Source organism: Syngnathus leptorhynchus, chromosome 3, assembly GCF_054491065.1.
Source record: "Syngnathus leptorhynchus isolate UIUO chromosome 3, UIUO_Slep, whole genome shotgun sequence".
Lineage (NCBI taxonomy): Eukaryota > Metazoa > Chordata > Actinopteri > Syngnathiformes > Syngnathidae > Syngnathus > Syngnathus leptorhynchus.
Genome location: NC_141197.1, coordinates 20,587,939 through 20,615,914, shown reverse-complemented (window position 1 = coordinate 20,615,914; position 27,976 = coordinate 20,587,939). Strand labels below are relative to the sequence as shown.

At 45.2% G+C, this 27,976-nt stretch overlaps 1 protein-coding gene across 3 annotated transcripts in view; it reads right to left on the bottom strand.

Annotated features, from left to right (window-relative positions):
• Window positions 1-352: 352 nt before the first annotated feature.
• The window catches only part of LOC147059742 (neural-cadherin), a 102,213-nt gene continuing 74,589 nt past the window's right edge, over window positions 353-27,976 (bottom strand). For all 3 annotated transcript variants that reach the window (XM_085908220.1, XM_085908218.1, XM_085908219.1), the window contains 11 exons: window positions 22,100-22,314; window positions 18,093-18,220; window positions 15,884-16,011; window positions 15,612-15,735; window positions 12,909-13,089; window positions 11,457-11,623; window positions 9,800-10,064; window positions 8,975-9,158; window positions 6,827-7,071; window positions 4,225-4,379; window positions 353-3,746 (listed from right to left, as the gene is read on the bottom strand). In XM_085908220.1, the coding sequence (XP_085764346.1) occupies window positions 3,177-3,746; window positions 4,225-4,379; window positions 6,827-7,071; window positions 8,975-9,158; window positions 9,800-10,064; window positions 11,457-11,623; window positions 12,909-13,089; window positions 15,612-15,735; window positions 15,884-16,011; window positions 18,093-18,220; window positions 22,100-22,314 (2,362 nt within the window). In that variant the 3' untranslated portion in view covers window positions 353-3,176. The remainder of the gene's footprint in view (window positions 3,747-4,224; window positions 4,380-6,826; window positions 7,072-8,974; window positions 9,159-9,799; window positions 10,065-11,456; window positions 11,624-12,908; window positions 13,090-15,611; window positions 15,736-15,883; window positions 16,012-18,092; window positions 18,221-22,099; window positions 22,315-27,976) is intronic.

Sequence of the window (27,976 nt, the reverse complement as noted above, 5' to 3'; positions counted from 1 at the left end):
AGGGAAAAAATAAAAAAAAATGACAAATAAATGCTTTAAAAAGGTAAAAAACAAGGAATAAAAGAAACTTCCTTTTAATATTTATACAAGAACACAAATGTGACAACAATCTAATTCTAACTGCCAAATACAACTGAACTGCTACTCAGCAATGATTCTAAACATGCTTTCATGAGGGGAAAAAGAATGTGTTGAATAAGATCATGAAAATGAAATGATTAGAACGTGGAAGAAATCAATCATTTGGTGGCTTTCAAAACAGGATGACAATGGATTTTTTTTTAAGCGTGGCAAAAACATCTTCAAAATAATTAAAAATGTGTATTAAAAATGATTCAAAGTGCAGAAATTGTCAAATGTCAAAATCAAACTTATGTCAATATCGAGGTTTTCGTCCAGCCATGTTGATGACATTGGTCCAACAACAAAAGCACGTTTTGTATTTTGCAGCAGCGGTGCAAACAAATGAAGTTTATTGAGGAAAACAAATGAGAGCAAATACAAAGCACAAAACTCTTCAAAGCTCATCATCACACACAACCTTTAGAAAATGATTTCGTTTTTTTTTGTTTGTTTTTTTTTCCACTTGGCTCTCGCTTTCTCCTGTTTGTCGCAGGCGGCAAGAGCGAGTGTGTCACGTAAATAATCTTTTCCTCTCTTTATGTACAAGGTCGGGCGAAAAAGCACAACATGCGTGCCCTCAAAATGACAATGCAAGAAATTAAATGACTGCGAACCAAAGTCAAAAGAAAAACACCCTTCGTGAAAACCACATGGACAAAAGTTTTGGGACAGGTCTCTTCATCCATCATTTGGTGTCCACGTTTGGATAAATTTGGTGCGAGAGTGCTCGACTGAGTCATCAAGATGATGTGTGACTATCAAAAAAATAAAAACTTTTTGGACATCACATTATTATGGCCTTTTTTTTTTTTTTGCAGAACAGCCTGGAAGTGTCTCAATACTTTTGTCCATTTAGCCTTGAGGCAGTTGTTTCCATAAACCTGTTTCAGTTGACATCATAACCATCCACTCATCGAAACATTGGCATTTCTCCACCAATTTGAAGAATATTTTCACGTGATGAAAACCTGCCTCCACCTCGGTGAACCGACAAATCAGGCACTTGATGACATTGTCAATCTTACTTTTGTCCTGCCTCGCAAACACACTGAGACGCGGTGGGTGTGTGTTTGTCTTTGTGGCCTGTTAAATGTTTTTGCCGTTATTGATTGGGGGTTGAGGGGGTCAGCGGGCGGAGGTGAGCGAGGAGATAAAACAGCTCCTCGCAGCTCTCTCCGTTGCAAGCTCGGCAATCGCGGAAATGTACAAGATGTACAAGGATTTCATGGAAAAATGCCCACTCAGCAGAAACAACTCACTGTTTCTGTGTTTTTGAATGGAAATGGACCGTCGAAAATTGTTCCAAATATTTGTGAAAATGAGGAAAACTTCAATAAATACCACAAAGATTGTAATGACTGCAAAATTACAAAATGATGAAAAGGGGCTTTTTGTCTTGACTCGTGAACATCCCGTGACCAAACAAAGACAAAAGGTCAGCCCTGACGTTGGCAATGCTCGCCCGGGGGCACTTTGATGGCAAGTTTAGTCTCCAGCAGGGGGCGGTCGAGAACAAAATGGCCACCCCCTGTGATGGCTGCCTTTATCTCCTTCATCCATATTCCTCAAATGCAATATTAATCACAAGGGAATGTTTAGACAAGTGGGGGGGGGGGCACATGAAAATATAATTGCAAAGAACATTTCGGCCTTGAAATCCCATTTAAAATCACGAGTCAAACCAAATTGTGCAAATGGTCTCGTAATGAATGAAAAGGGTCATCCATTTTCTCAGTAACATCGATCGGAGAAGCAAGTGAGTGAGGAGGAAAACAAAGAGCCACAATTATTAACTCCTTGCTGCTTTGATGATCAATAATGATTTTTCTTTTAATCAACGCAATCACAACAATCACCTTTTCTTCACGGCGGCAAAGCGGCGAGACCAGGCCGGGCCACAACGGCGACCCGCTTGTGTCACGCGTGTCCTTGAGCGTTTTGGCATTTGTTATTTTGCCGCCAGCCAGCCAGCCCTTCTGCAAGCGGCCGCTTTGTTTCCTGGCTGTCGCAATGCAAATAGGGACAAGAAGGAGAGCGCAAGATCAAGTAGCCAGATGTCGCGCCAGAAAACACGCCGTCGCTCCGCGCGAGTCCTTGTAAACGTGTCACGCGCCATCTTGGGCCAGTTTATTTGGCACAGAAGAGATTTGTGGCAACAACAACAAAAATAACAAAGGTGGACTTAGTCTGTTCCTGGCTAAACTCGTGGCGTCAAAAAAGTTAGAAAAAAAGCTCCCTTTCAGAACCCGCACACAAAAAGTTCAAAAAGTCATCGTGAGCGAAAGTGTTCCACGCCGCAGCTATGCGGTGAAGCGACACGTTATCATAGCCGTTGCTAACGATTCCAAATCAAGTTGTTTTTTTTGTCAAATGGACTGAAGTGAAAAACAGCCCGTTGGCAAACCTTTACGTGAAGGACTCGCCTCCCGAGAACAGTCATGAAGTCATTTTAAAAGCTGTTCACATTTTTGTTTCAATCTGTTGGTAAATTTTCATCGCACTCATTTTCATTTGACCGCTTTTCCATTTCTCACCACGTTTTGACAATTTCTTTCTTTTAACAATGAATATTCTTTTCATTTTTAAAAACTCTTTCACTCACATTTCTGACCAATGTGATGAGTAGTTTTGTGCAATTTTATTGTACAATTCCTAGTTTGTGTGCTGACAGTTTTGACCCAGGAACAGATCAAATCCATCCCCATTCCATTACATATAGTACGTGCTTTTCTGTGTACCTAATAAAGTGGCCATTTGGTGACACAACAAGAAACAGGCAAAGAGGCCAAAAATAAATTTTTCGGTGTCTCTGCTGTGCCTGCATATATGTATATAAAAAAAACATTTGTTTTCACATTTAAGGGCCCTCGGTTGACGTCCATGACGGCGACGGCGTGGCTCTGCCGGCCCACCCCAAGTCAGAGCTCAAATGGCACCTTCCATTATCCAGCCGATTGATTGACAGCAAATAACATCGAGAGTCTGTACGTGTGTGTGTTTGTGTGTTTGCGGGAGGGTCACCTTTCCCCCTCGAGAGGGTCCCGTCCGGGCGCTTAGAGGTCACTGGCCTCGGCCCGCTCGTACAGCGCCCTCAGCTTCTCGAAACGCGGCCCCCACTCGCCGAGCGTCTCCTCGCGCCGGGCGTCGGCCGCCCCGTCATCCAAGCCCGCCGAGCTGAAGGAGCTGAGCGAACCCGCCGGGGAGCCGCCGCCCTCGGTGGAGAAGACCTGCAGGGAGTCGAAGGGCCCCGTGTCCGGGTGCTGGTCGGCGTCGCGGATGATCTCGCACAGGTAGCGGGCCAGATCCTGGCTGGAGAAGGAGAGCGAGCGCCGGCCCAGCCGGGGGGGCTGCCCCTGGGCCGGCAAGCGCGCCGGCGGCACGTCCCGCCGCGACCCGCAGGCCTTCCCCGAGGCGGATGAGGACGCCGACGGCGTGCCGGAACTGGCCGTCCTGCTGAGGGGGTCCGGCGGCTGGACGCAGGCCGGGGGCGTCGAGGCCTGGTGGAGGAGGTGCTGGTGATGCGCCGGCGGCGGGTGGTGCAGCGCCCGGGATCGACAGTATTGCACCGACTGGGCCGGGCTGGGCTGCAGAGACTTCTGGAGCTCGGCCATGTCGTACGCGTTCTGCACAAAGACGCCGACGCACGGGGCCTCATTGGCAAAGAAAAACGTTGCGCTTCACGGATGAGCTGGCGTTCTTTGGACCAGATTGGATTTTGTCCAGAGATGAGCCGCGGCTAATTGGGATGAGCTTCGGCATCACCCGAAATCATTGGGTGGAGGAGAAGCTCTTCTTAATTGACCCCCCTCGGAGAACGGGCTCGCAGCACGAATGCGACATTGCGGGCGTGGAAAGGCCATGCTTTCAAGTAGTTCTTGTGGGCACACACTGATTGTGTTGATTTTGTCTCTTGCACAGCACAGACAAGCGACGCACATGCGTGCCTGTGCTTTCACCAACAATCCGACATGGTTGAGCTTTGCCGTTGCCACGGTTACAGCATCAGCATCCGACGCGCCGAGCGCGCTAATGACACATTGCGTCCACGGCCCGACCGAAGCAAGCATAGCGTATGCTGCGTGTGTATATTTTGCGGGGTACCTGGTCCTCCTCGCCGCCGCCCTCCTCGTCGTAGTTGAGGACGTTCTCTCGCACGTCCTCCCAGCCGTCGTGGTGCGCCGACACGTGGTACACGCCCTCTTTCAGGCCCTTGTAGCTCCTCCAGCGTGTGTACAGGAAAATGCCCAGCAGCAGCACTGAAATGATGACAATCATTTGGATTATTTTTGCCAGCAAAAAGTTCTTTTATCAGCAAAATGTTGGTGATCTATATTTTTGGCAGTTTTGACGCTCTTTTTATTCCCAGATTGATTTCATTCTCACTATTTTGGGAGGCTCGTTGTAAAAATGTGGCCTCGCTGTCACTCGGGTCCTTAAAGGCATCAATCCCAATTAGGTTTTGGCCATTCTTTTATTGTGTCGTCCGTCACGGCGACATAACGCCGGCGCGTTTGATTCCCGTCATCCGCACATCACGAGAAGACGACGGCCGCGTGTCACGAGCTGACGAGCGCCGCTGGTCGTCAGCTGACCGTCAAATACGCTCATCGGGACGGAAAAAGACGGAAGAGTGAAGGAGAAGCAGGTAAGGGCCGATCGATAGTCATTTACGGCTGCGGCGTAACTCCATTCTGGCACATTTGCTCCATCGAGAAGAAGGAGGACGAGTTGAGGAAGAGATGGAGATATTTGGTGAAATGGTTCCCCCCAAAAAAGCAAAAGAGAAGTGGCCGGGAAAAAGATAGAGAAACAATCAAAAAGTGAAAGCAGCTAGATATTAAAAATAAAAAGCCAATAAAATGAGAAGCCAAAATAAAAAGGAGTCTGAGATCAGTTTCAGTAACTGATTGGTTCTTGTTTGGCCAAGCTGGCAGATCAAAGGGAAATAGAAAATAAAAAAGAGTGGGAATGTGAAAGCAACACCAGCACACACGGATACGAGATGAGCTGCTGTCAAGACACGCGCTTCGCTAGCATCGATTTCCGACGCGAGCAGAGAGAGAGAGAGAGAACAACAACACAGCCTACAGGGCCGACCGAGTGCTGCGTACTTGTGCAGAGGTCAGGGCCAAGAACAAGATGGATATTGTTGGCTCAAAAGGCCTCTCTGGAGGACAAACACAGATATAGAAGAACTCATCAGTGCTTCTGACAGTGTGTGTGCGCACGTGCGAGAGAGTGAAACATGATGTGTTTATTTGTTTTCGCAGCCTCCAAAGTCCCAAAGCTTCCTTCTTCCGTTCAACTTTCCCACTCCTTAACTCTCGGGTCAATGTGGACTTCAAGTAGATTTAAAACAATGCTTCAAATTGACGTTTCTCACTTTCTCTGAGAGGAAATATTCACACAATTGGGAACGGGAGTCTCTCGGGTGGGATGAAAGCGGATTTGGCCGTGAGACTATAGGGGGGGGGGGCATTTGAGGAAGAATGAGAAATTGGACAGTCAGCAAGATGTTTTCATCGTAGTAGTCCCCAAAATAATTGTGAGATAACAAAAAGGGTCAAACGAAAACAATAGTTAACAAATGACTGAAAGTTGTTAACAAAGAAGAAAAATGGCGGCGGGAATTCTATTGCATCATTGGCGTCTTTAAAATTTAGGTGAAAAATGAAATCAAGGATTTTTTTAGTTTTATTATTTGTATTGTATTCAATTTTAATGAATGAGTTCATTTCAATTTGTTTTGAATTGCCAATTCTACTTTCAGCAAGCATCTTTCATGTCTTCAGCTCATTCCACATTCTGTCCGCATGATCAACTGCAATCAGATGAATCATTCATCTCGCACGGCCAAACTTTTCTCGATGAGGCAAAGACAAACACCCCACTGGGATTGTGGCTCCGATCGGCGCAGGCCGACGACACTGGGCTGAATTGAAATCAGCGGCGAGATTGCTCCCGACTGACTGATCATTGGCGCCTACGCCACGTCGGTCACGCTTGTCAATCACGGCGCCGTTGACATCTTGCCAAGGTGACAAGATCACATCAGACCGCCAGCCACCATGACAAAGGGATTGGCAAGATTGAGGAAGATTTCAGGACAAAAGGCTTTATTTGACCCGTCCAAAACCACTTTTGTTTTTGGCTTTGTGGAGAGAAGAAGGCGAGAAGCGCCATTGAGGAGGAATGGCTTTTGCCGTCCGTTTCTCATCTTCCCCTTCTTCTTTTTGCACGTCGTGTCTGGTTACGTCGCTGCGTGATCTGCGCCAGCCGCCTGCTGTGTGCATGTGCAGGCGTGCGCCATTGTGCTCAATTAAATAAGGCCAAGATTGTAGCGGCGCTGACAACAGCTCGTACCCCGCGGCACCTCCTTGTCACCTCGGGCGGCCTACGAAACGGCAGAAGGGAGGAGGCCGCCGTTCGCCACGCTCGCGTTTAACACCACGAGGATGTGAACAACATGCAAGCGTGAATCCTTTTGCAATTATCAAGTCAAAGTAGATGGAAAGTGTTTCTACGCAGCAAGGAAGGGGACCTCAGCTTTGAGAATGATGGACATTATTTGGCTGGCTATACAAGAGCATATTCAATCACAGACAGAACCCTAACCCTGACCTCTAACCCTAACCCCCCCCCACACACACACACACAAGCAGACGGGCAACAACAAAGATGGCTCCAAGATGGCCGCCATTACCGAGAAGGGCCATGAAGCAGATGCAGATGGCGAAGAGCGAGCCGAAGCTGAGGCCGACGTCGTCGCTGTAGACGGCCAGCGCCGTTTCGCACAGGCGCCCCCGGTGGCCGTCGGGGCAATGGCAGGTGAACTTGGTCGGCGACTGCGCCACGCAGGTGCCGCGGTGGCACGGGCGCGTGGCGCACACGGTGTACACGCAGGATTTGCGGCTGCCGTTCACGCGGATCATGTGGCCCGGAGGGCATCTGGGGAACAAAGGCAAGAAAGGATTGCATTGAAAAGACAACAAAAATCCACTGTCGATTACGACGACAACAACCTATGAAACGAAACAGAAATCCACTGGACAGAAAAAAAAATAGCAGAGTACCGAGAAATCAAATGAAAAACAACACTCGACTGCCAAAACGACTCTGAACCAGAATAACTTTCACAGCAATGGAATCGCCAATTGGCGCCAATAACTACAAAGTCAGATATTGTGATTAGCTTTAAAATCGTATAAATGTCATGTCGACTCCCCTGCTTGACCTTTTTACAGGCAAGCGCGTGTGTTTTTTTACGGGACGTTTTACGGCAACATTTAACACCTGCTCGCGTCCGCTCTGCTCCCACCGGACACTCAATCGGGCCTGCCGATTGCCTCCGCTACTCTGGAAAGCCTAATTGGGTTTTATCCATCCACGCCGCTAGCTCCAATATAAAGAAAAGATGACTTCTCAAAGACGAGCAAAGTCATTGATATCCAGAGTGATCGCTGGCGACTTGACGTGAGCTGACAGAAAAAATGGCGGCCATCCGCAATCCACTCTGATAGAGCAGGTGATGTTAGCAAGGAGACGCCGTTAATGAAATCTGAGTGTAAAAATTCTGCTTTCGGGAGTGGAAAGGCACCAACATGTTTTATGCATGCAAATTCTCTGCCCAGAAATGTCCCCCCCCCTCCCGCCCCCTAAACGAAAAAAAAAAGAAAGAGAAATAAAAATGAAAACGTCTGATTTAAATGTAGTCTGCAGCTCCCGACGTCATTAGTAGACTTTATCACTGACACTTGACGCTTTACGGCATCGTTAGCGCGTCGCCTCACTTGCCGTGAGAAAAAGGCAGACGATGCGCCTAAGGACTCCTATGCTCCTTTTTTAAAAAAGAATTTCATCAGCTAGCGGGTTGTTGCCGTGTTGCAAAAGAACCCCTCCCAAAACAAACCTGGCGTTAGGTGTTTATTTTGAGAGTAAACAGTGAGAAGAGTCACAATTGCGCGTCTGATCCTTGTCTGCGTTTTCTTTCCAGTTTGCATGAATAACTTGAAAAAAAAAAATCTCTCTTGGTATCTGTATAAAAGCTGACATGACTTTCAACCACAACAGGAAAGAAAAAAGAAAAAACAGATATTAAGCACCATAGTCTTATAAAATAAATAAATAATAATACAACATTCTTTTTCATTGTGAAGTACAATTAATCTGACGTGAAAAAATAAACAATAAAATGTCTGGACCACTGAAAAATAAAACAAAAGAACAATAGTCAGCAGGTTTGGCCCACGCCTGCGACACAGCCGTGCAAAGAGAGAGAGCACTTAGCGGCGCCCAGCGCGGGTCAAGACCGAGACGGGACGCGGAGGAGTCGGATGAAAAGGCACAACGGAGAAAAGACGTGCGGGACCGGATCGCGCCGCCGCCGACACATTAAAAGCAAAGAGGCGGAAATCTTGCTAATTAGCTCCAAGAGCCAGCGGGCGGACAGACGGGGGAGGAAAGGGAAGACGAGGAGGAGCGCGACCAACAGGGTCATGAGAAGGAAAGAGAGGAGCTGGACCAGGAGATCAGGGAGGAGAAAAGAAAAGAAAAACACAAGCCCAAAGAGGATGGGGAGGAAGACCAGAAGAGAACCAGAGAGGCTGAGGGGCACCAGGTGAGCTGGGCAAGCAAATGAAATTATCCACGTTAACTTTTAATGAGTCCACCGGAGGGAGCACAAGTTGGTCGTGCTCCATTTCTGAGTGGTGCCAGGAAGCTCTTTTGGCTCCCACCTCAAAGAGAATCAAAGAGCAACTCGCACACTAACAACTTGTCCATTTGCCCGCCCACTTTCTCCACTGCTCATCATTTCCAATGTAGCTGCACAGGTACGCACGCACGCACGTACCTGCATTCGTGGACTCGCCACAGGTCCACGCAGGTGAAGGGCGGGGTGCACTGGTTCCTCCTGCACGAGTCGGAGGGGCACCCCAAGGCCAGGCCTTGCGCGCTGATCTGCGACACGCCTTCCCGCCAGCTCTGGCCGTCCATCGGCAAGTGGCGACCGTTCAGCCGCAGGTCCCTCATGCAGCCTGTTGAAACACGGAAGAAATACATTGAAAATATTTTTGCACAAAATACTTTGCGTCTGAGGTGAGGCAATTCCACACTTGCCTCACGTTTTTCCTGCTAACAAACTGGCTCAGACTTGTTGCAAGGGAAAAAAAAAAGCTCTGTGGCAACGTTTCATCGTTGAAAAGCTAAATGCTAACTTGAGACGTCATATTTGCAACAAAAAAAAAAAAAAAGGCAGGCGCGCTCTTGTCTCATTTGTTGCAACGGAGACAGTAACTACCGGGAGACTTTGGAAGTGTTGCATGCGGAAGAAAAGTCTTCTTTCTTTTGACTCCGGCGGAATGTGCGCGAGGCTGTCTCGTGGCAGCCGATGAATTTCACAGGCACTTTCCTCTGCAGCTTTGAGCATTCTGCTGTGACGACTTTGTTTGCTTTGTTTACATTTTTGTAAATGAATGCCGAGCGCAAAACGCTCTCTTATCTGCAAGCGCGGTTTTAGCCGCATATAAATGCTGCCAGGAAAAAAATGGAAGTTGTGCTCGACTTATTTTCTTAGTTCCGAGAAATCGCCTTCCGTAGAATGAATTCAAAAATGAAATTGGGAAATTCTTTTGCCAATCAAGGCGTCAACGTCGAAAAAGTGCCACGGTGGACTCACCCTGGAAGCTCTTATTGAGGGCGGAGGGGAAAGCGTTGCCCAGCACCACCAGCGTGGGGTCGATGACGATCTCCCGGCTGCGTCCCGGCGCCCCCGTCACCTCCCGTCGCCCGCCGCCGCCGTCCAGCCGCAGCGTCATCTCGTTGTCGTGGCGCTCCAGCGCCACCTGGTGCCATTCCCCGTTGTCCAGCCGGTACGTGGGAACGCTCAGGTTGTGGTCCCCGTCGCCCAAGTTGTAGAAGACGCCCAGCAGGCCCTGATAAATCTGATGGGCCAACCAGGAGAAAGCACAATCTTTGTTTAGAAGCCTAACCAAGGTTTGACAACCTAACTAACCCAGTTGAAGTTATTTGTATTATTTATTTTTATGATTCTTATTACGAAGAGCGAGTGAGTCAGCGAGCGAGCGAGCGCAGGCGCAGGCAGCATGAAAAAGTGTCTGTCAGCTTTCATTTTGAAAAAACAGTTTTTGAGGAGGCTTGTGCTTATTTCAAAGGGCTTCCTCCAAGTGTCCCATTGTGCATAATTTCCTTCCCTTGGTCTCCTCATCCTCTTCTGAAACGTCCGCGCCGCAAACATGCAGCCAGATGACAGCGGGAGACACTAAAGAGGCGTGGGCGCCCCATGCACACAAAAAACACACCATGCCGCTTTGGCTCTTTATTCAGAGCAAGGCACGACCAGTGTGTGTGAGGGGGGTGAACTGGTCGTCATGGATACCATTAAAACAGGACCGTGGCGAGATGCGGCCAAAGCCACTGAACTGTTTTGACACAGGTTCTCATTCAATCATTAAAAATGGTAGAGCAGTCGCAAAAAATATATAGATAAATACATTTCAAATCAATAAATAGAAGAAATGAAAAAAAAAACCAATTGGGATGTTGCGGGTTGGTGTCAAAACAGCCTTGAGCGAGATGTTGAACCCGCAGTGGAGATCGTCAAAACAGTCACACTTCAAGTGAGGACCATTTCCCCTGGGCAGTCATCGTAAAGCTTTTGGACGAGCGTCAAGCTAACGCTGCGCGGAAGTGCACCAAAGCAAACGGTGAAGGACACTTGGAAATTTGGATTTGAAGTTTCAAGAAAGTGCTGCACTACACTGCACTGTGCCTCATCTCGCCTGGCCTCATCTCATCTCCCAAAGTTATCTTGTCACTTGTGCGCCTCCATCCGTTGAGAGCTTCCTCATATTCCTAGTGTCACTCTCCCTCACGCCTTACTGCACGTCCTTCCGTCTGTCTCCCTTCCCGTTAGCGGTCTTGGTCATTGGAGCCCAAAAGTCTGGCGGCGGCGGCGGCGGCTGGTTTCCAGGCTAATGAATTCTATTTACAATCGGCTGGCCCTCTGCTTTTAACCACCTGATTTTAGCCCCAATTAAAAGTGAGCAGGTTGGACTCCCGCCAGGATCCTCCCGTGGCGAGTGCTCCTGTTTGCTTCTCATCTTGGAGGAGGCGTGGCTTATTGCCGTAAACAGTCCCCGCTGCGGGGCCGCCGCTGAAGTTTTAATAACATGGCATCAAGCCACGCTCAGGGTTCAAATTTGGGCTTCAAGCCAAAGTTACAATGGCAATTTATGGTCTCAAAACACAGTTCAAGTTTCAAATGAAGGCTTGGAGGCTGGATGAAAGTTTGTCATTGAGTTTCAAAGTCCTACCTCCAGTCTCAGGTACTCGCTCTGCTCTCTGGAGCTCAGACTGAGCAGGGTGCTGCTGTGCTTGCGGGTTCGAACCAGGATCTGCACCGCCGTCCTGCGGGCCGGCAAGGGCGAGGCCAACTGGTAGCGCACGTGGCTGTGCCCGTCGAAGGAGTACTCGGGAATCTCTGCGCAACAAACGGCGTGTCAGAAGGAAGAATAAAAAATGGTGGATGTTGCTGATGATGTTGTTGTTGTTCCCCCGGGGTGAGTTCACACAGCAGCCGTCTGTCTGTCTGTTTGTCTGTCTGTGTATCTCCAAAGCGCGTGCAACTTGCACTTCTTCTTTCATTCGGGCACGCTTAAGAGGCCATAAGTGTGGTGCTGGGAGGCAAAATCATCGCACACTTGCTGCTTTGTTTTTGTCTGCCCTGACTTTTTGCTTTTTTAACCTCTGCCAGCGGCAAAAGTGTGAGGAAAGAGGTCATGTTTTTTTTTTGTTTTTTTTATATATTTGCCTGAACGTTTGCTGCTTTTGTAAGCGACTCCAAACAAAACAACTTTTTCAAACTTTTGTGATTTCTGCTCTCGTCTCAGTCACTCAGGATAAGTATGCTACATTACTGTTAGCCCATGAACCAAAAAGGTCACGCTAGCAATAAGCTAAGCTATCTAGCTAAAGTCATTGTTTTGAGCTCGGCAGCTTCCTGGAATGAGTTGTTTTCCCAAAGATGTGGTTGTGTTTGGCCTTTGCAGAGCTTTGTGCTCCAAAGAGCGTCTGGGAAGTCATTCTTAATACTGTGCAGCTATTCTTGAGAAGAGACTCGTGAAAAAGTTTTGCCTGTCCTTCATCTTTAATGGCAGTAAGTACCAGAAGCCTGCACTGTCAAATCTCAAGCGAACTATTGAACGGATGCCAGAAAGCTCGACGCCGTTTGATCGGCCGTAAGTGCTGTAAGCTGCGCTGGTGTACGAGCTTTTTCTTTTTGATTTGTTCCTTGTTTCTTTGTCTGTGTGTTTGATTTTCACACGTTTTGTTTCCTTCCTTTGGAGTTGTCTGTCACGCTGTGGACGTGTTCTGTTGTTTCATTTGTTTTGGAAGTGACGCCTCGCCTCGCCTCGCCTGTGTGATTTAGCCAGCGCTTGTCTGGCTGCCAGTTGTTGTCAGCTTCCCTGCCAGGCTTTGTTTCCTTCTGCGTGATGTATTACATCCAGAACCTTTGAGGGCCCTGTCATTGATCATTGATTAGCGCTCAATCAATTCTGTTCTTGCGTTGACATCACATAAAAATCCTTCAAACGTTAAAAAGAACAAGGTAACGTGGTCATTTGACCTCTACGAGCGGCTCGCGAGTGAATGAACGAACGAACAAACGACTGAATGAATGAACGAGCGAACGAACAAACAAACGAATGACCAAACGAACGAACGAACGAACGAACGAACGAACGTCATTGTTTTTTTTTGGTTACCCTCTTCACACTGCTGCCCGCTGTATCCGGGCACACACTGGCAGCTGAAGGAGCCCCACTCTCCATGGCAGTGTCCGCGGCGTCCGCACGACGGGTAGCCCATGTTGACACAGCTGCCGTCGGTGGCCTGGCAGCCCGGCGAGCTGGACTGCGAGTCGGCCGGGGAGCTTAGATCGTACAGCTGCAGGGACACAAAGACAAGAAAGAGAGCGGCCCATGAAAAGCAACGCAGCGGATGAAGAAGTACTACAGCTCTCAACTCCCTCTGTTGGACTTCAAAGATTAGAGAACTCAGAGAGAATGATGAGCGGTCCGATCTTTAAAGATACGCTTCTTGAAGGAACCCCCACCACGTTCGACGATTCAAGCCGAGACATAGACCGTGTAGATCCACTTCCAAACCTCTCCAGTGATTCAAGCTGTGAAGAGAGAACTTATGAACAAGTTCACTCGAATCACTTTGGTCTCTAAGACAAGCATCTTTCTGTTTGAGCCATAACAGGAAAGAAACCCTTTCTAATCACGGTCGTGACTGGCTCTCAACTCTGAGAAAGTCTTGTTCTTTGGTCTAAAGGGCAAACGCTCGCTCGGGATGGCTTTGACCACGGGGTCCCGAGCTCTTAAAGTTCAGAGCTTTGGTCTTGGTTTTGAGTGGCTATAAACAGCATCCATTGAGTCACAGCGAGGCTGCAGCCTTATCAAGCCGCCATGAAAATCAGATGTCATGACTTGTATTTAAAAAAGCAGACGGCGCTTATTAAAACACGGCCGTCTGACGCATTGATCTTGTTTACAGCGAGCCTTACATTACGTCCACTTTCTATGCTTTATGTTCTCTGCTACTCACTTTTTGATTTATGACTCAACATTTACTTTCCTGGCTGCTGCTGAGCTTCACAGATCAATGGCTCAGAAGTCCACAGTAAGGCAGGCAACTGAATGGATGAAAAAGAAAGATTTGAACTCCCAGACAAAAAAAGCAGAGTTCATACAAAAGCAGGAAAGAGGAGTTCAAATAGGTGGGCTCCACCATATCCCCATTTAGAATGCTTTAGTTTCATCGACTCTGCTTCAAGACCAAGACTTGTTCAAAAAGCCATCTTGGCTTAGGCTGGGTATTCATTTTTGTTTAAGACTCAACAGAGACACTTCAAAGTCTTGTTTCAACTTGGGAAAGTCAGGGTCTTGTCTCAGGCCTCAAACCCTCAAAGGTTTGGTCAAGCAAGTTTGATCCCAACCCGGTCTTGACGCTCAGTCTTTGTCCGATTCAGGTTTGACTCGCAAAGTCATAGGAATGACTCGAATGACCAATACTGGATAACTCAAAGTTCATCTTGTCTCAGTCTTAAAATGTCAAGTGCTTGGCTGTGACAACTCATTAAGCACAAAGTCGAGGAAATTTGCCATCCGTCCAAATTGTTGAACCGATGAACTCCAGAAGTCTTTTGTTCCTTGAAGTCTTATCAGGATAAATCGTCTTCACTTTTTTGATTGGATTGCACGGCTCCATTCGGGTTCATGAGGAGGTCTACTGTATGCTTACAGATAAAAGTGTACATGACTTTCTATTTTTCCTATTTTCTGCCTTTTTTTGTCAGAGTGCCATTCAAACGACTCACACAATTCATTCTCACTTTGTTGTAAATGAAGTCTTGGGGGACTCCATCACGGCTTCGTGTATTTTTAAACAGAGCCTGTATCCAAATTGATAAATGTCAATTTATTACCTCAATCCAATAGGCTAGGTTGAAACGATTAGCATCCTTCGCAACAATTGGCTTTCCACTTTCAAAGTTGGTTGTTGTTTGGGGAACCAAAAATTCTTTATGAATCAGATTTGAACCAACAAAGGGTTAAGTCCAATCCTTTTTCAACAATTTCACTGATTTTAGACGATTTGAACTCCAACCTTTGGTTTCTTCATTACCGAATAACTTTCCAAGAATGTCTGGCACTTGTGTTTTGACTCCCAAAAGAGGTGAGCAGAAAGTGTCCTATTGGGTCAGATGGGAATGAATGGGATGTCTGAAAAGTGGTGAAAGTACTTTTTGAGTTGAAAAAGCAGAGCAGCTTTCAAAGGCCAGTGGGGTAAAAGCATGCCAGTCACAGGTTAGCGCCATGCTAGGCTAAGCAGAAAACAGGCTCTGGGGTTCACATTTCAGGCTCTGGAGGCTCACAAAGGGCGCCGTGTTCACTTTAGTCAAGCTTGAATTGTTCTGCAGGAGCAGCCAAAGGTAAAAGAAACCCTTGACAGTGGCTTGGAAGCCACTCTTTGTAGTCTGACTGCAAAATCCACTTCACCTTGCCAGTGCACTCGGCAGGGACATGGAGGACCATACAAAATAGGAACTCTGTCTTCCCCCTGGGCAGGAGCTGACTTGCATTTTTTTGGGGGCTTTTTCGGGACCAATTGTCATTCGCTTTAAATGCGTCATGTCGTTTATTTAGGTAGTGCTTTAGGGGGACAATTTAGACAACTTTTTACTGTTTTCATTCTCAATATGACTTCATAAAAATGTTTTCTTGATGTTATAAAGTTCTAACAACCAGAGAATTTTGTTCATGAGAAAAAGTTATAGGAGGAAAGAAAAATAGGATGATGTAAGTTTTTCATAATAATTTGTAATAAAAGAAAGTCAAAAGTAAGTGAAGGCTTGATTCCGCTTTTTGTTGTTGTTGCTATTTTGCCGTGTGTTGTTTTACCTTGCTATCCACGACGAGGTTGCGTATACATCCTGTGAAGTGCTTGTGTTGAAGCTGAGGGTAAATGTAGGGAATATCCTCGTTGACTCCGCCCACTTGCAACACTTGACTCGTGTTCAGGTATCTGCAAAGTGTCCGTATTAGGTATCGGTACCGGGTATCGGTAACGACGGACAATTTTTTTGGGGTGATCGTGAATAGGAATGACAAGAACAGAAAATTGCTCCTGGTGTCACTGTAAAAAGTTGAAAAGTGAAAAGCTGGATACGTACCGGTCGGTGTTGGGCGTGGTGGCGGTGACTTCGCAGGACGAGTGATCCTCGGTGGTCAGCCAACTTCCCAGACCTTCCATTTCCTTGACGGCCGCCCCTGAGCAGCGATCCAAGGTGAAGCGAACTTCCTGAGAGAAGAGGAAAAAGACCTCACCGTCAACCCACGTCACGGCTGCGCAAAATTCAAAATGGTGCTTTCAAGCTAGCGCTCACAAAAGACAAGGGTTAGCCAATGCTACAGCTATAAGCTATGGCTAGGCTTTACAGGAATTAGCTTTGTTTCCAAAAATTTAACAATAACATTTCTGTCAAAACATTCAACAACATTTAATAACGGAATTGTATATCGATTATTTTTATGATTTATATCAAAGGTCATACAGGCTAATAAATGCTGGCAATGCCGTTAAACGTATGCCCAAATAAATCTGCAATTGAGTGCGCATTAGCGCTCATTTGCATAAAATGAGCAAAACAAGGGGTGCAACAAAGCATCTGAACGAATGCTGCAAAAGGCTTTTTTTTTTCAATCCGCTTCTCATTCCCCAACTGTAACCATGGCAACAACACAGCACCTTTTAAACACTTGACATCTACTGATGACACAGTACATTATGTTCTACTCCAGAGAAAATCGCAGACAGGCAGACAGGCAGGCAGACAGGCAGGCAGACAGGCAGACAGACAGACAGACAGACAAACAGACTATTTGAGGTGAAGTGGGAATTTTCTCTGGAATGTAAAATGTCATTATTTAAAAGTGTATAAAGGTGAGGGGACGTACTGAAACCGAGATGAGGCTTTTATTATCTCCTGAGTGGCAAAAAGTCAACTGCTGAGCCGGGACTAGATATTATATTTGCCGTCCAAATATTCCCGGAGCTCAACGGGCTGGCGGCGGGTCGCCTCCACGCAAAGGCTGACCAAATCAGGGGCTCCCACTTTGTGCCGATACACACCTTTCAAAACTTCCTTTGATGCTTTCAACGGCGAGTGAAAAACGTCAACGTTTTACCGGCAAATGACTAAATTGAAGCAATTTGCGGGAAAAGGCGACAAATGAAGTGAGGACAACATGTTTCTTGTGTCGGAAAGTAAAAGCTCAATTTATTAATAATTGCTGGAGGTTACATTTTCCCTGCGCTAATTTGGTCAAAGCCGCGTCCCGATTGGCTGCTGGGAGACAAGTAAAAAAGAAAGGGGAAGAAAAAAAAAAAACACCCTCCGGCCGGCTACTCTCAAAGTATGAAAGCCCCCAAAAAAGCAGGCCAAGCGGCACGGCGTCGGTCCTCGGAGGTGAACGCCTTCCGGGATGGCCGATAATTGAATTCTTCTTGGCTGAGAATGTGACGGGAGGGAGGGAGGTCGCTTTCATGCGGGGAAACAACACCATTAAAGAGGGCTTACAAGGGACCAAATGGTGGCCAAGGGCATTTTTCTGCCCGCTTATTTGAAGTAAAGACGTGGTTGCTACCATTGAAGGCCACTTCATCAGCAAATGACGTATTTGGCATTTATTACATAGTAATAAGTAAGGTGGAGAGAAGGCCTTTAGCTACAAACCTTTTACTAAGGAGGCGTCTTTCTGAGCTGAGGCACTCACTTACACAATTGGCTCATAGCAAGGAGCCACTGCATTTATTTGAGGTAAAGTGTCCATTGGAGAGGAGAAAAATGAAGATCTGATTCACCTCTGTTTTAGACCATGAAAATTAAAAAGAGATGTATAACTTGAATGGAAAATAATTAAATTGGCCGACTGTTAACAACAGTCACCTATTGTCAAAGTCTGCTTTCTTGTGTTCTTGAGTTCTTGTTTCTTTTCGTCTTTTGCCTTGACTGTTTTGAAAGACATTGCAGAACAAGGAAGAGAGTGTCGCTCTCACTCAAGGACTCTTGAACACCTTCAACAACCACCACAGGAAAAATGAATATGCAGAAAGATGTTAGTGAAATGTGATTGAAATGAAAGGAGCTTGAAATATAAACAGTCTTGTTGGTGGACAAGACAGTTGGGCTATATTGTTGATATAAATCCTGAAAATAACTGGACCGAGTATAGACCCCTGCGGAATGCCTTTGAGATTTTTTTTTCTTTTCTCAATTGATTCTCTGCTCTCTATCGGCCAGGACAGAAAACAACATTGCTCCTCTTTCAGTGGTTTAGAACTCGTATTTGTCTCCAGACAATAGTAAAAGTGTGGCCCACCTTGCTATTGCTGCGGACGTCCAGCCGATGCCAGCGCCTGTCGGCCACGTTGACGTTGCCAGGCAACTGTAAGACCACCGTGCCGGAGCCGTGGTTGATTTTCAGCGAGGGCGTCCCGTCGATTAGTTCTGAGTGGAGAAAGAGCCGGTAAAATGGAATCACTTTCTATCCAACGGCCACGTAAAAACATTGATCACGTAAAAAGATTTGTTTGAAAGTTTCATTGACCCCTCCCACACACATCAAGCAGATACAAACATTCTTAGCATATCATCACTATCGCATAACATCATTTGAGGAAATAAGAGGCACGGTGACAGCATGCTAGCATCAAGCTGTTTTCTCTTTGACTGTAAAACTGACAAATAAATCAAACATTGTGTATTGAAACAGCAAAATGTTCAAAATGTTTGGTCGAATGAACGTGCAATAGCTCAATGCTTACATGTAATGTTAAATTCCATAGAGCGGCTAACAGACATTAGCCTCGGTCTGGCCATAATCATAACAACTTACTATTGGAGATTAGTTGGGGACCTTCTCTGCCTCTTCTCTCAATTCATTTCTCTTGGCGGAAGTGCAGGTGCTCAACTCTATATTTAGACTACCGTACCCTATTGTAAGAGCATACGGAAAAAAACAACAACATTGCGAAAGAATGGGCAATTCAGCGTAGGCGCGAATCTCGATGGAGCCGTGCCTCGGTGTATTCCAGCATTGGAAAGCGCTACCCGGTGCTCTCTTTCTGGAAATCAACACGTCTGACCAAACATCCTCATTCATCACGGCCCCCGACTGACGTTGCCCATCTGCAGGCGAGCGAGACGGCGCTGTTTATTTTTCCTCCCGTTGAGCAGCATCGCCGTTATTCTTTTCCACCCCGTCCGTACTCCCGACTTACTCAAATGGGAAATTAAAAGTTAATGAAGTGTTGCAAAGCTCGCCAGTAGTGCTAGCGGTGGTGGTGGAGACAAGAGGATGATGCATATGCTAGCTGGTTATATGACCGGAGGGGCTTGAGAATTTCCTCGGATAATCTGGGGGTGGTAGTGGAAGATTTTTTGGGGGGATTTTCAAAATGCCGATGGATGGATGGACGGAAGGATGGATAGATGGATGCTTGCTTGGGTAGGTTGATAAAAAGCCAAGTAAGTGAACAATGTAAATGCGTGTGATGGTCATTCATCCTAGGAAAAACAATATCATACTTTTTTCCCCCTCCATTATGGCTTTTTGTGCTGTTCTTTCTCTCCATCTGAACGGAAATAACCTCAAACTGAGTATGAAGCAAAGTACAAGAAGTGCTATTAACGCTGGTGCTCAACTTGTGACTCTGCTTTTATCAGGTTGCTTTTCTACAAACACGCCAAACATTCTTCTCCGCCAGTCAATGGCATCACTTTTATGACGCCTTGGCCTTCCGTTGGCCTATGGTGACATCAAAAACGTGGTGAGGATCAATTAGAGGCCTCGCCGCCTTGACTGACTGGAGAGCTCTTCAACGCCGTCTCCTCACTCACTCCAGTCACCTTTACAACTTGTCTTTTCATAACACAGCGTGCCAAAAAAGGAACCGGCGGAGTGGTGACTCAAAGAGAGGAAAGACGCGTAGGACAGACACGCAGACACGCAGACACGCAGGTAGATGGATAGATGGATAGATGGATGGATGGATGGATGGATGGATGGATGGATGGATGGATGGATGGATGGATGGATGGATGGATGGATGGATGGATGGATGGATGGATGGATGGATGGATGGATGGATGGATGGATGGATGGATGGATGGATGGATGGATGGATGGATAGATAGATAGATAGATAGATAGATAGATAGATAGATAGATAGATAGATAGATAGATAGATAGATAGATAGATAGATAGATAGATAGATAGATAGATAGATAGATAGATAGATAGATAGATAGATAGATAGATAGATAGATAGATAATTTAGGGTTTTCAACAAAGACAGCAAACAGTGGGCTGTGGTAATGGCAAAATTCCTGGAGCAGATAGCAAAATTCTTTGAAGACGTATCACATGATGATATAAAGATACCATGTTTTTTTTTCTTCTCAATTTAGAAGGAATAAGAATAATAGAAAAATCATAGTCGGCCGCGGTTGGCGCGACTGCGGGCCACATTTTAATTGCCGCTGTTTGGCCCGGGTCGCGGCGACAAAATCTTTCGTAATTGCGGCCTCCCGGCAGAGTCGCTCCCCGTGACAAGAGATCAAACCGACGTTCCCGACAAATGTGACGAGAATGAATTCATAATGAAACCGCCGAGATAAGACAAAGACGCAAAGGAGCCATGCCCTAATTCAAATGGGCGTCGCTCTGATGTCCATTAAATCATGGGAATTGAGTGACGAATGTGCGTGGAGAGCAAATGTTGAAGAGCGCTTCAATCAGCTGCCGCTTGTTTGACAAGAGTCAAGAAGTCGGCTTGGCGCAGACCTTTTCAAATTGAGAGTTAAGATTGTTAAATTAGGCAGGTAGAAGCTTGGTCCCAAACAGTGGCTGGTTGACTTTGAATCCATTATTATTATGATTATCTTTCATGTAGTTTATGTTGGCAGCATTCAAGTATGTACAAAGTCGTTTTATTCCATCATGAATCTTGCAAATTTGTACTTTGGATACTTTGAAGTCTGGAAAGTGCACCCGTGTATTGACTTTATAATGCTAATCTCTTTTATTTAGGGCGCCTTCATCTAAGTACGAGTCACATCCATCGATCCAAGATGGCCGCTTCAGGAGAACACGGCGTGCTTGAAGACAAGCCTTATTTTTGGGGATGTTATTTTTTTTTCCAAATATTTTTTGTGCTCCTTTAAGACACAGTTCACATCCCGTTGAGTGGAAGCAATTGCCATTTGAAAGCATGGCTCTTCTGAGCTTAATGAGGTCGCGCCGCGTTCACTGACCTTTGTTTAGCCTTACGTTGGACCGGGCAAGCGCAATGACTTTTTCTCGCCCTTCCTTTCATGTTCCCGTCACTTTAATTAATTTGAGGATTGAGGAATTCAAATAAGTACGCGGCGGACAGCTGCAGCGCTTAACTGCGAGAGTTTTGCTTCTCCGAGGATTCAAATGACTTTGAAGAGGGCCGGCCGCTTAGCTTCATTCAGAAGCCATCGTATGAATTTAATCTACTCATTGACTGTTGTGTACGTTTCGATCGAGTGGAATCCAACCGTTTACTCCCATCGACGTTTCTATCCGTCAAGTATGTTTTTCAACAGGAGCGTCTCGCTCAGTTTGTTATTGTGGTGAGTCATCATCTTTTATGGTGTGTTTCTTATTTGCTCCATTTATATACTCCATTTGAAGTCAGATCTTACTGAAAATCCAAACAATTCCGATTCAAGCGCCGATTTAAATCAAAGCAATCCAAGTTTTGACAAGGGGATTATGGAAAATGACGGGAATTGGGGGAACGCACATCGTGGCTTTCCATGTCCGCCCGCAGTGTAGCTCATGGAGGCGGATTAATTACATGCGGCAGGTGAACCTTGAAACAAGCTAATTAGAGCTCTAAATATGTAGCGCCCGACGCCAATTAGCACGCACGCTGCGACAAGTCAGCCGTCACCCTGCTGCTAACCATCCATTAACCCTGGTGGCTCCTGGAAGTGCACGCACACACCCACGCACCCGGTTCTCACGAGAGTGCGTTTGTTCCAAAGCCGAACCCTAGCTCCACGAGCGTGCCGTGCCGTGCCGTGCCGGCTTGTGTGTGAAATGAGTGTCAGCTTAGCCAAAATGAAAAATTCTAATCCCCCGCTAGGTGGAAAGCAAAAGGGAATTAAAGCTCCAAAAATGAATTGAACGTCAAAGAACAGGCTTTCATTTTCTGGGCTGAGCAGCAAGAGAGAAAGAAGAGCAGGCAGATCTACTTTCAAGTATTTCCATGCTAGTCTTGCCTTGCTAGAATTTCATCCAGAATTCCAGCGATCCATTTTCAATGCGATTCCAAATGGATTTTGGTCCTACCGAGAGCCATGAAGTCCTCGTAGTCCCAGGCCTGCAGCTGCGCCAGGGGCCCGCTGTAGAGCAGCAGACCGTCGGGCACCTCGGTGATGAACTCCAGCGAGATGTGGCTCTCGAAGCACGGCGTCATGGGAGGCAACCAGGCGTAGCCGTTGCCGTGGAAACTACGCTTGTTCTGCTGGCACTCGGGACCCTCCAACTGGGCCGGGCACTGGCACCTGGAAAAGTTACATATCGTTAACCTTTGGCTTTTTTTGCACTCCACGAATCCAAATAGTCGTAAAAAAAGATTCAAATAAAAATAAGGCTAAATATGAAAATGAACAAACCTGTCCTACAAATGATTCAAAAGCAATTGGTTGAAATGTCTCTACTTTGCCTACGTTTGTGTGATTTTCCAGCAGGTGGTTAGTTTCTTTTTGACACATTTATTTGTGGCTGGATGACTTTGGCGGTCTTTTTCCCGTCCTCTAAATGTTTCCCTCTCCTCGCTCATCTTTGCAACTTTTTCTGTCCGGCGTTGACACGCCACGTCTGGTCTGGTCTGGTCTCTGACTTGACAAGCTCTCTTGTGCTTTTCTTCTGCTGCTGCTGCTGCTGTATTGTTCCCGTGCTCTGAGCAGCAGCGTCTACCTTTGACTGCGCATAAAGTTCTTTGCAGATGTCAGGGAGATGTCAGAATGCGGACTCATTCACCATTAATACTAGCGACAACATTTGACGCTAATGTTTTATTACAGGCAGCAAGATCTATCTTTGTTTGTTTACTGTCTACTTTTTTGCCTCGTATTTTTTAGTATTTATGGCTGGGGGATGTTCTTCCCAGGATGTTCTTGATTGCGGATGCTGTTAAAAAGTAAAAAAAAAAGAAAAAAAAGGTGTGCTTTTTTTCTTCAAGTAAAAAAAAGAACTGCATGAGCCAGAGAATCATATTTCTACAAAATCTTGCATGGTATGTTTTTTTTGTAATGGGAATCCGTTTCATATATTGCTTGTCATTACAACAACAAAATAATAAAATGAAATAAAAATACATAGTGTAAGGTGATTACATTTAAAAATACATAGTGTGTAGTGATTGACTTTTTTTTTTAAAGAAACATACTATATATAATGTAAAAAAAAAATGTTGAAAAATGATGACACTCCAATGTAAAATTGAAGTCATCATGACTAAAAATATTTTTTCAATAAAAATCAGAAACAACGGTAATCATTCAAGAAAACACAATCAAAATAAAACCTACAACTATAATTTTGAATTGATCAGTATCTTGGATAAACCCATTGCTTTGAAATGTACAATGTAGCGGGGAAACAAATGAAGAGATACTATAAGCAGCATCCATCATGTGAGGGAGGGAGGGAGGGAGGGATTTGGTACAAACACATGAGGACCATCAATTCACTGGCCGCATACGAATGACGTTTTGCGTGTGTGTAATCCCGGGATTATCCGGGGTGGTCTGATGTGGATGTCGTGCACGAGCAATGGCATCATGCTGCCTGCCCTCCTTTTTTCCCCTTTTCCAGCTGCTTCTAATTAAACCAAGCTGTGCACTCAAATTAACTTTTACCACCACATATGCTCAATGACTCGTGTGCACGTCTGCGTGTCTGTCTGTCTGTCTGTCTGTCTGTCTGTCTGTCTGTCTGTCTGTGTGTAGCACACAATGACACAAATACACACAGATACTTTTGGAGGATCTTAAATATGGCATCTACAGGATCTATCGAGTTGATTGAAAACTTGAAAGCCTCAGTTCAAGTAAATGTAAAAAAAAAATGGAATAGCACAAAGGTCAAATAAATAAGTAGCGCTTGTTGAAAATGAATTCAAAAAGGAACCTTTAAAATGAGTCCTGATAAAAACAAGTGAAGCCGATATTAAACATAGTCAAATCGTCCAACAGTTCAGGATTAAAATTTGATCAGAGGTGTTTTTAGATGAACTCCACATCAAGATTAGAAGTGTTACCCCCCAATTTCCACTTCTGGTTTATCATGTGTGTTGTCATTGTGCCTTTGAATGAAATGAAAGATGACAGCAGAGCAATCAAGAAAGATTGCCTGCGTCGTCGTTGTTGTCGTTAGCGCTTCATTACATTGCTACGCTAACCGTTCAATTGGAGCCGCAGCCAAACAAACGGAAAATGAAGCTTTTTGTTTCACACTAATTGCAGCAAATGTTCTCAAGCTCCCTGCGCTAAACTAAACCCCCCCAAAGATCTTTTACACGCAATTTGCTCGTCAACGGCCGACGGTTGTTGGCCGCCTTTTGTTTTCTTTAATGAGCGTTATGCAACTATGGATGAAGTTTAATTAAAAGAGAGATGTAATTACACTCGGCATACGGGCGCAGCTGGAATGTTACACTGGAGCGAGCAAAGTGATTATGTTTCATTTTCCCTCTTTTATTGTTGCCGTTTTTTTGCTTGGCCACGGACCACAAAACAGCCCTAAGAGTTTATCGGCCGCCTTAGCCCAACAGACAAAAGTCTGAAGTGGCTTTATTGCCGTTTAGCTTTTGCGCCGGATTGCAAAAATCATTTCGTACGGGTTCGAACAGTTCAAACTGAAAGTTTGCGTGCCGACACTGTAGTACCACATTCTGCCACAATATGCCTGGCAGCACTGAGTTCAAATGGAATTCAGATAAAGAAGAAGGCAAAGGTCATCTCCAGTCATTTTGGTTCTTCCCAAAGAGCAGTAGACATTTGATGGTTTATTTCTTGAAAATTGTCTTTGTTCCCATATATTTTGGGTTTAATTCAACTGCTGCGGCGGTTGGATTAAAATTGCTTTCCATAATTTGTCGTCCTACTTGCAACTCTGCATATTCTATATTTGCCGCGTCAAGAGCATTTTGGACGTCAAATCTTCTCATTAGCATGGAATTGTCATCTGGAACGGTGTCTGGGATGCCTTGGGCGTTTGTTCCCAATTGCCGTTTGATTGGTCGCTCGCTCGCCAAGCCAATTTGGCCTCTCATTTACATAGCGGCACTCACAAATTTCCAGGTTGGAAACTTTGAAAGGGTTTTAAACAGAGAGTTGGAGAATTTCACCGAGTTCAATCCTGTATTTCGTTTGTCTTTTGAGCTATCACGCCAACTGCTTTTCTCCAAACATTGCGGAGGTGCGGGCCAAAGAGAACACTCTTAACTTTTGGTTCTATCTGGATAGCATCCAAAATTTTCTTCCCTTTGCTTTACTTTACTGTGTAAATTAATTCCCACATGACATTCTGCACCAAATATAAAAAAGGAAGCCTTCCTGCTCTCTCCTAATTCCACACATAGTCTTTCCAAATTGGGAAATGAAGAGATTTTGTGTGTGTACTTCCCCCTCCTACATTTTTTAATCAATTTGAAGTCTCCTTTTCCACCCGACAGCAATTTCTACACAAATGCAAATCTCTTTTCGACTTTATTTGAAAAAATAGTACGATTGTGTAAGCAGGAGTTCAATCCGTACTTGGACGAGTCTTTTGGTTTGTGTACTTTTAGCACTTGTGCACCAAGAAGGTCCGTCCGTCCGTCCGTCGGTGTGAAGACAAGAGAATGCATTTAGCGTGATAACGCCAATGGAGCACGCCTCTCACGCGTCTAATGGAGCGTGTGAAGGCCTCTTTGAAACCAATTAAAGCAGACAGAAGATGCGAACTCTTCGTCTTCTTCTCCCCTCACGCTTTTTTTTCTTTTCTTCCAAGCGGCGTGATGAAATAAAGAGCGCTGTATCAGACATTACGTTGTTGACGACCAGCAACCGGCCCTTGATTAACAATTCACTTACAAGCTGCTGTCTTTAAAAAAAATGGAGGAAATGTTTGTTTTGATGATTTGCCGTTGCCGCCCAGTATTTACGTCGTCGTCTGACAAGCAAAGTGGTTAATTAGTCATATCCGGAATGTATAGACAAATGGAATGAAATGTGATGGTGTCACGTAGACCCGGGACGCGCGTGTGTGTGTATAATATATATATAGTTAATTTTGCCTGCCATCATGATGTCAATAAAAAATGTGCTCGCTGAAAATGTTGTTGTTGTTCACATGGCAACCATGCTTTTAGGCTAACAACATAATTCTTCCCTGACAATACGAAATTATAAAATGGAATTGAAAGATAGCAATTCATTTTGGCAACATTTCTTCCAGATCAAAATTATTGTGATAAAGTAGTTGATATTCACTGAAAACAAGTGTGTTTATCTTAATGAAAAAATAATCTCATAGGAATAAAAAAAAAAAAAAAAAGATTTATAAATTATTAAGCGAATAAGCAGATAACCACTTAATGAGGTCTCCTTTCATTCCAACGTGTCTTTTATGGTGGAAAATGTGTTTGTAAAAAAACAAAACAAAAAAATCGTTTCCTGCATGTCCTGAAGAAGAATGTTTGGACTTTGGTACATTTTGATGCTAATAATTTAAACATGAAGGCGTGCAGATGGTTAAAGATGTACGCCTTCGCCTGGTTGAATTTTGCTTGGCTCTGCCCAGCCAATCAGAGGCCAGAGAAATGGTGATGTCACCGAGGGCCAGCACTCAGACCCTGTCAGGGTGAATTTGAATTTTGATTGACAAAACACTCCCATTCATCAAATCGTTTGAACGTACGTGAGCCCGGGCACGTTACGTTGGCGTGGCATCACAACTTGAACTCTGATTAGACAAAATAAAAAAAAAAATCTGAGCTCCAGCAGAAACACTAGGAATTGTGTTTGGAATAAATTCTTACAATCTCATATTGCTAATAGAAGCATTTAAGGTGTGAATGTAGGTCACCTTATGATTTGTGGACAGTGTTTGTGCCCTAGCAAAGCCAAATTGCTCATTGGCAATTAGCGTCTGATCACCTGCAGCGACACCATGGCGGCGGGGGAATACTGCCAAAGCCTTGAAATACTCGGCAGGGAGCCGTGCAATAAAGCGCCATCAGGGAGTCCTAAATGCAAATAAATATCCAATTGTTGCCAGTCCCAGTTTTTAATCCCGCCCCCGCAGAGTCCTTTGCATATTTGCGTTCTGATATTGTAGAGAGAAAACTGCTCCCGTGGGGCATCAAGCAGGTGGCTAATCTGCATTTGAGTCAGCAGGTGGCGCTAAAGTGGATGGAAATTTAATAGCAACTATAATGTTTTGTTTCATAAACCGAGCGGCCAATTTTTTTAAGAGTGATTTCATTTGGGATCTCCTTGCCTAATATGATTATTTATTGAGTCAAAAATAAATTGTGAGTTAAAAATCAAATATAGTGTATTTTGTGCTCTGCAATAAAACAGTCAGATTCTGCCTTGCAAAAATGTTTTGATTTCATTTGGGTATGTGAAATCTTTCTGTGTACTTTATTTGGTGTGTGGAGCAGCAATAACCGAGTATGACAGGACATATTACTTTTTTTCGAGCCCCATAAATTCTGCCTAGCAGCAAAAAAAATAAAATAAAATCTGAGCCATTTTCCTCCATTTGTTATGTAAGGCATGTAGGAAGTGGCTTATAGTGTCATTTTGTTTGTTTTGTTCTTTATTTTCTTTCATTCATGAGCATAAACATGAAAATTCTGCCAAGCACCAAATGTACAGACTGGGGGGAAAAAAAAATTCAATCAAAATCGGAGCAATATCTTCTCGGATGGCACTTCAGTGTGTTGTGATTTGGTATAAAAAACATATCTAACATTCTTTATGATGGCGTCTGCAGAGTCATTTCTAGATATGAAGCCTATCGCAGTGATTGCTTTTCTATCAAAAGTTGGCAGCATTATTCATGAGTTTCAATGTTTGTTGCCGCTAAAAGTCCTTGAGGACTGGCGCCGCTGACTGGTCGCAAGGGCAACTCACTGGATAAACACCATGAAGGCCTTTCGATGCCTTTATT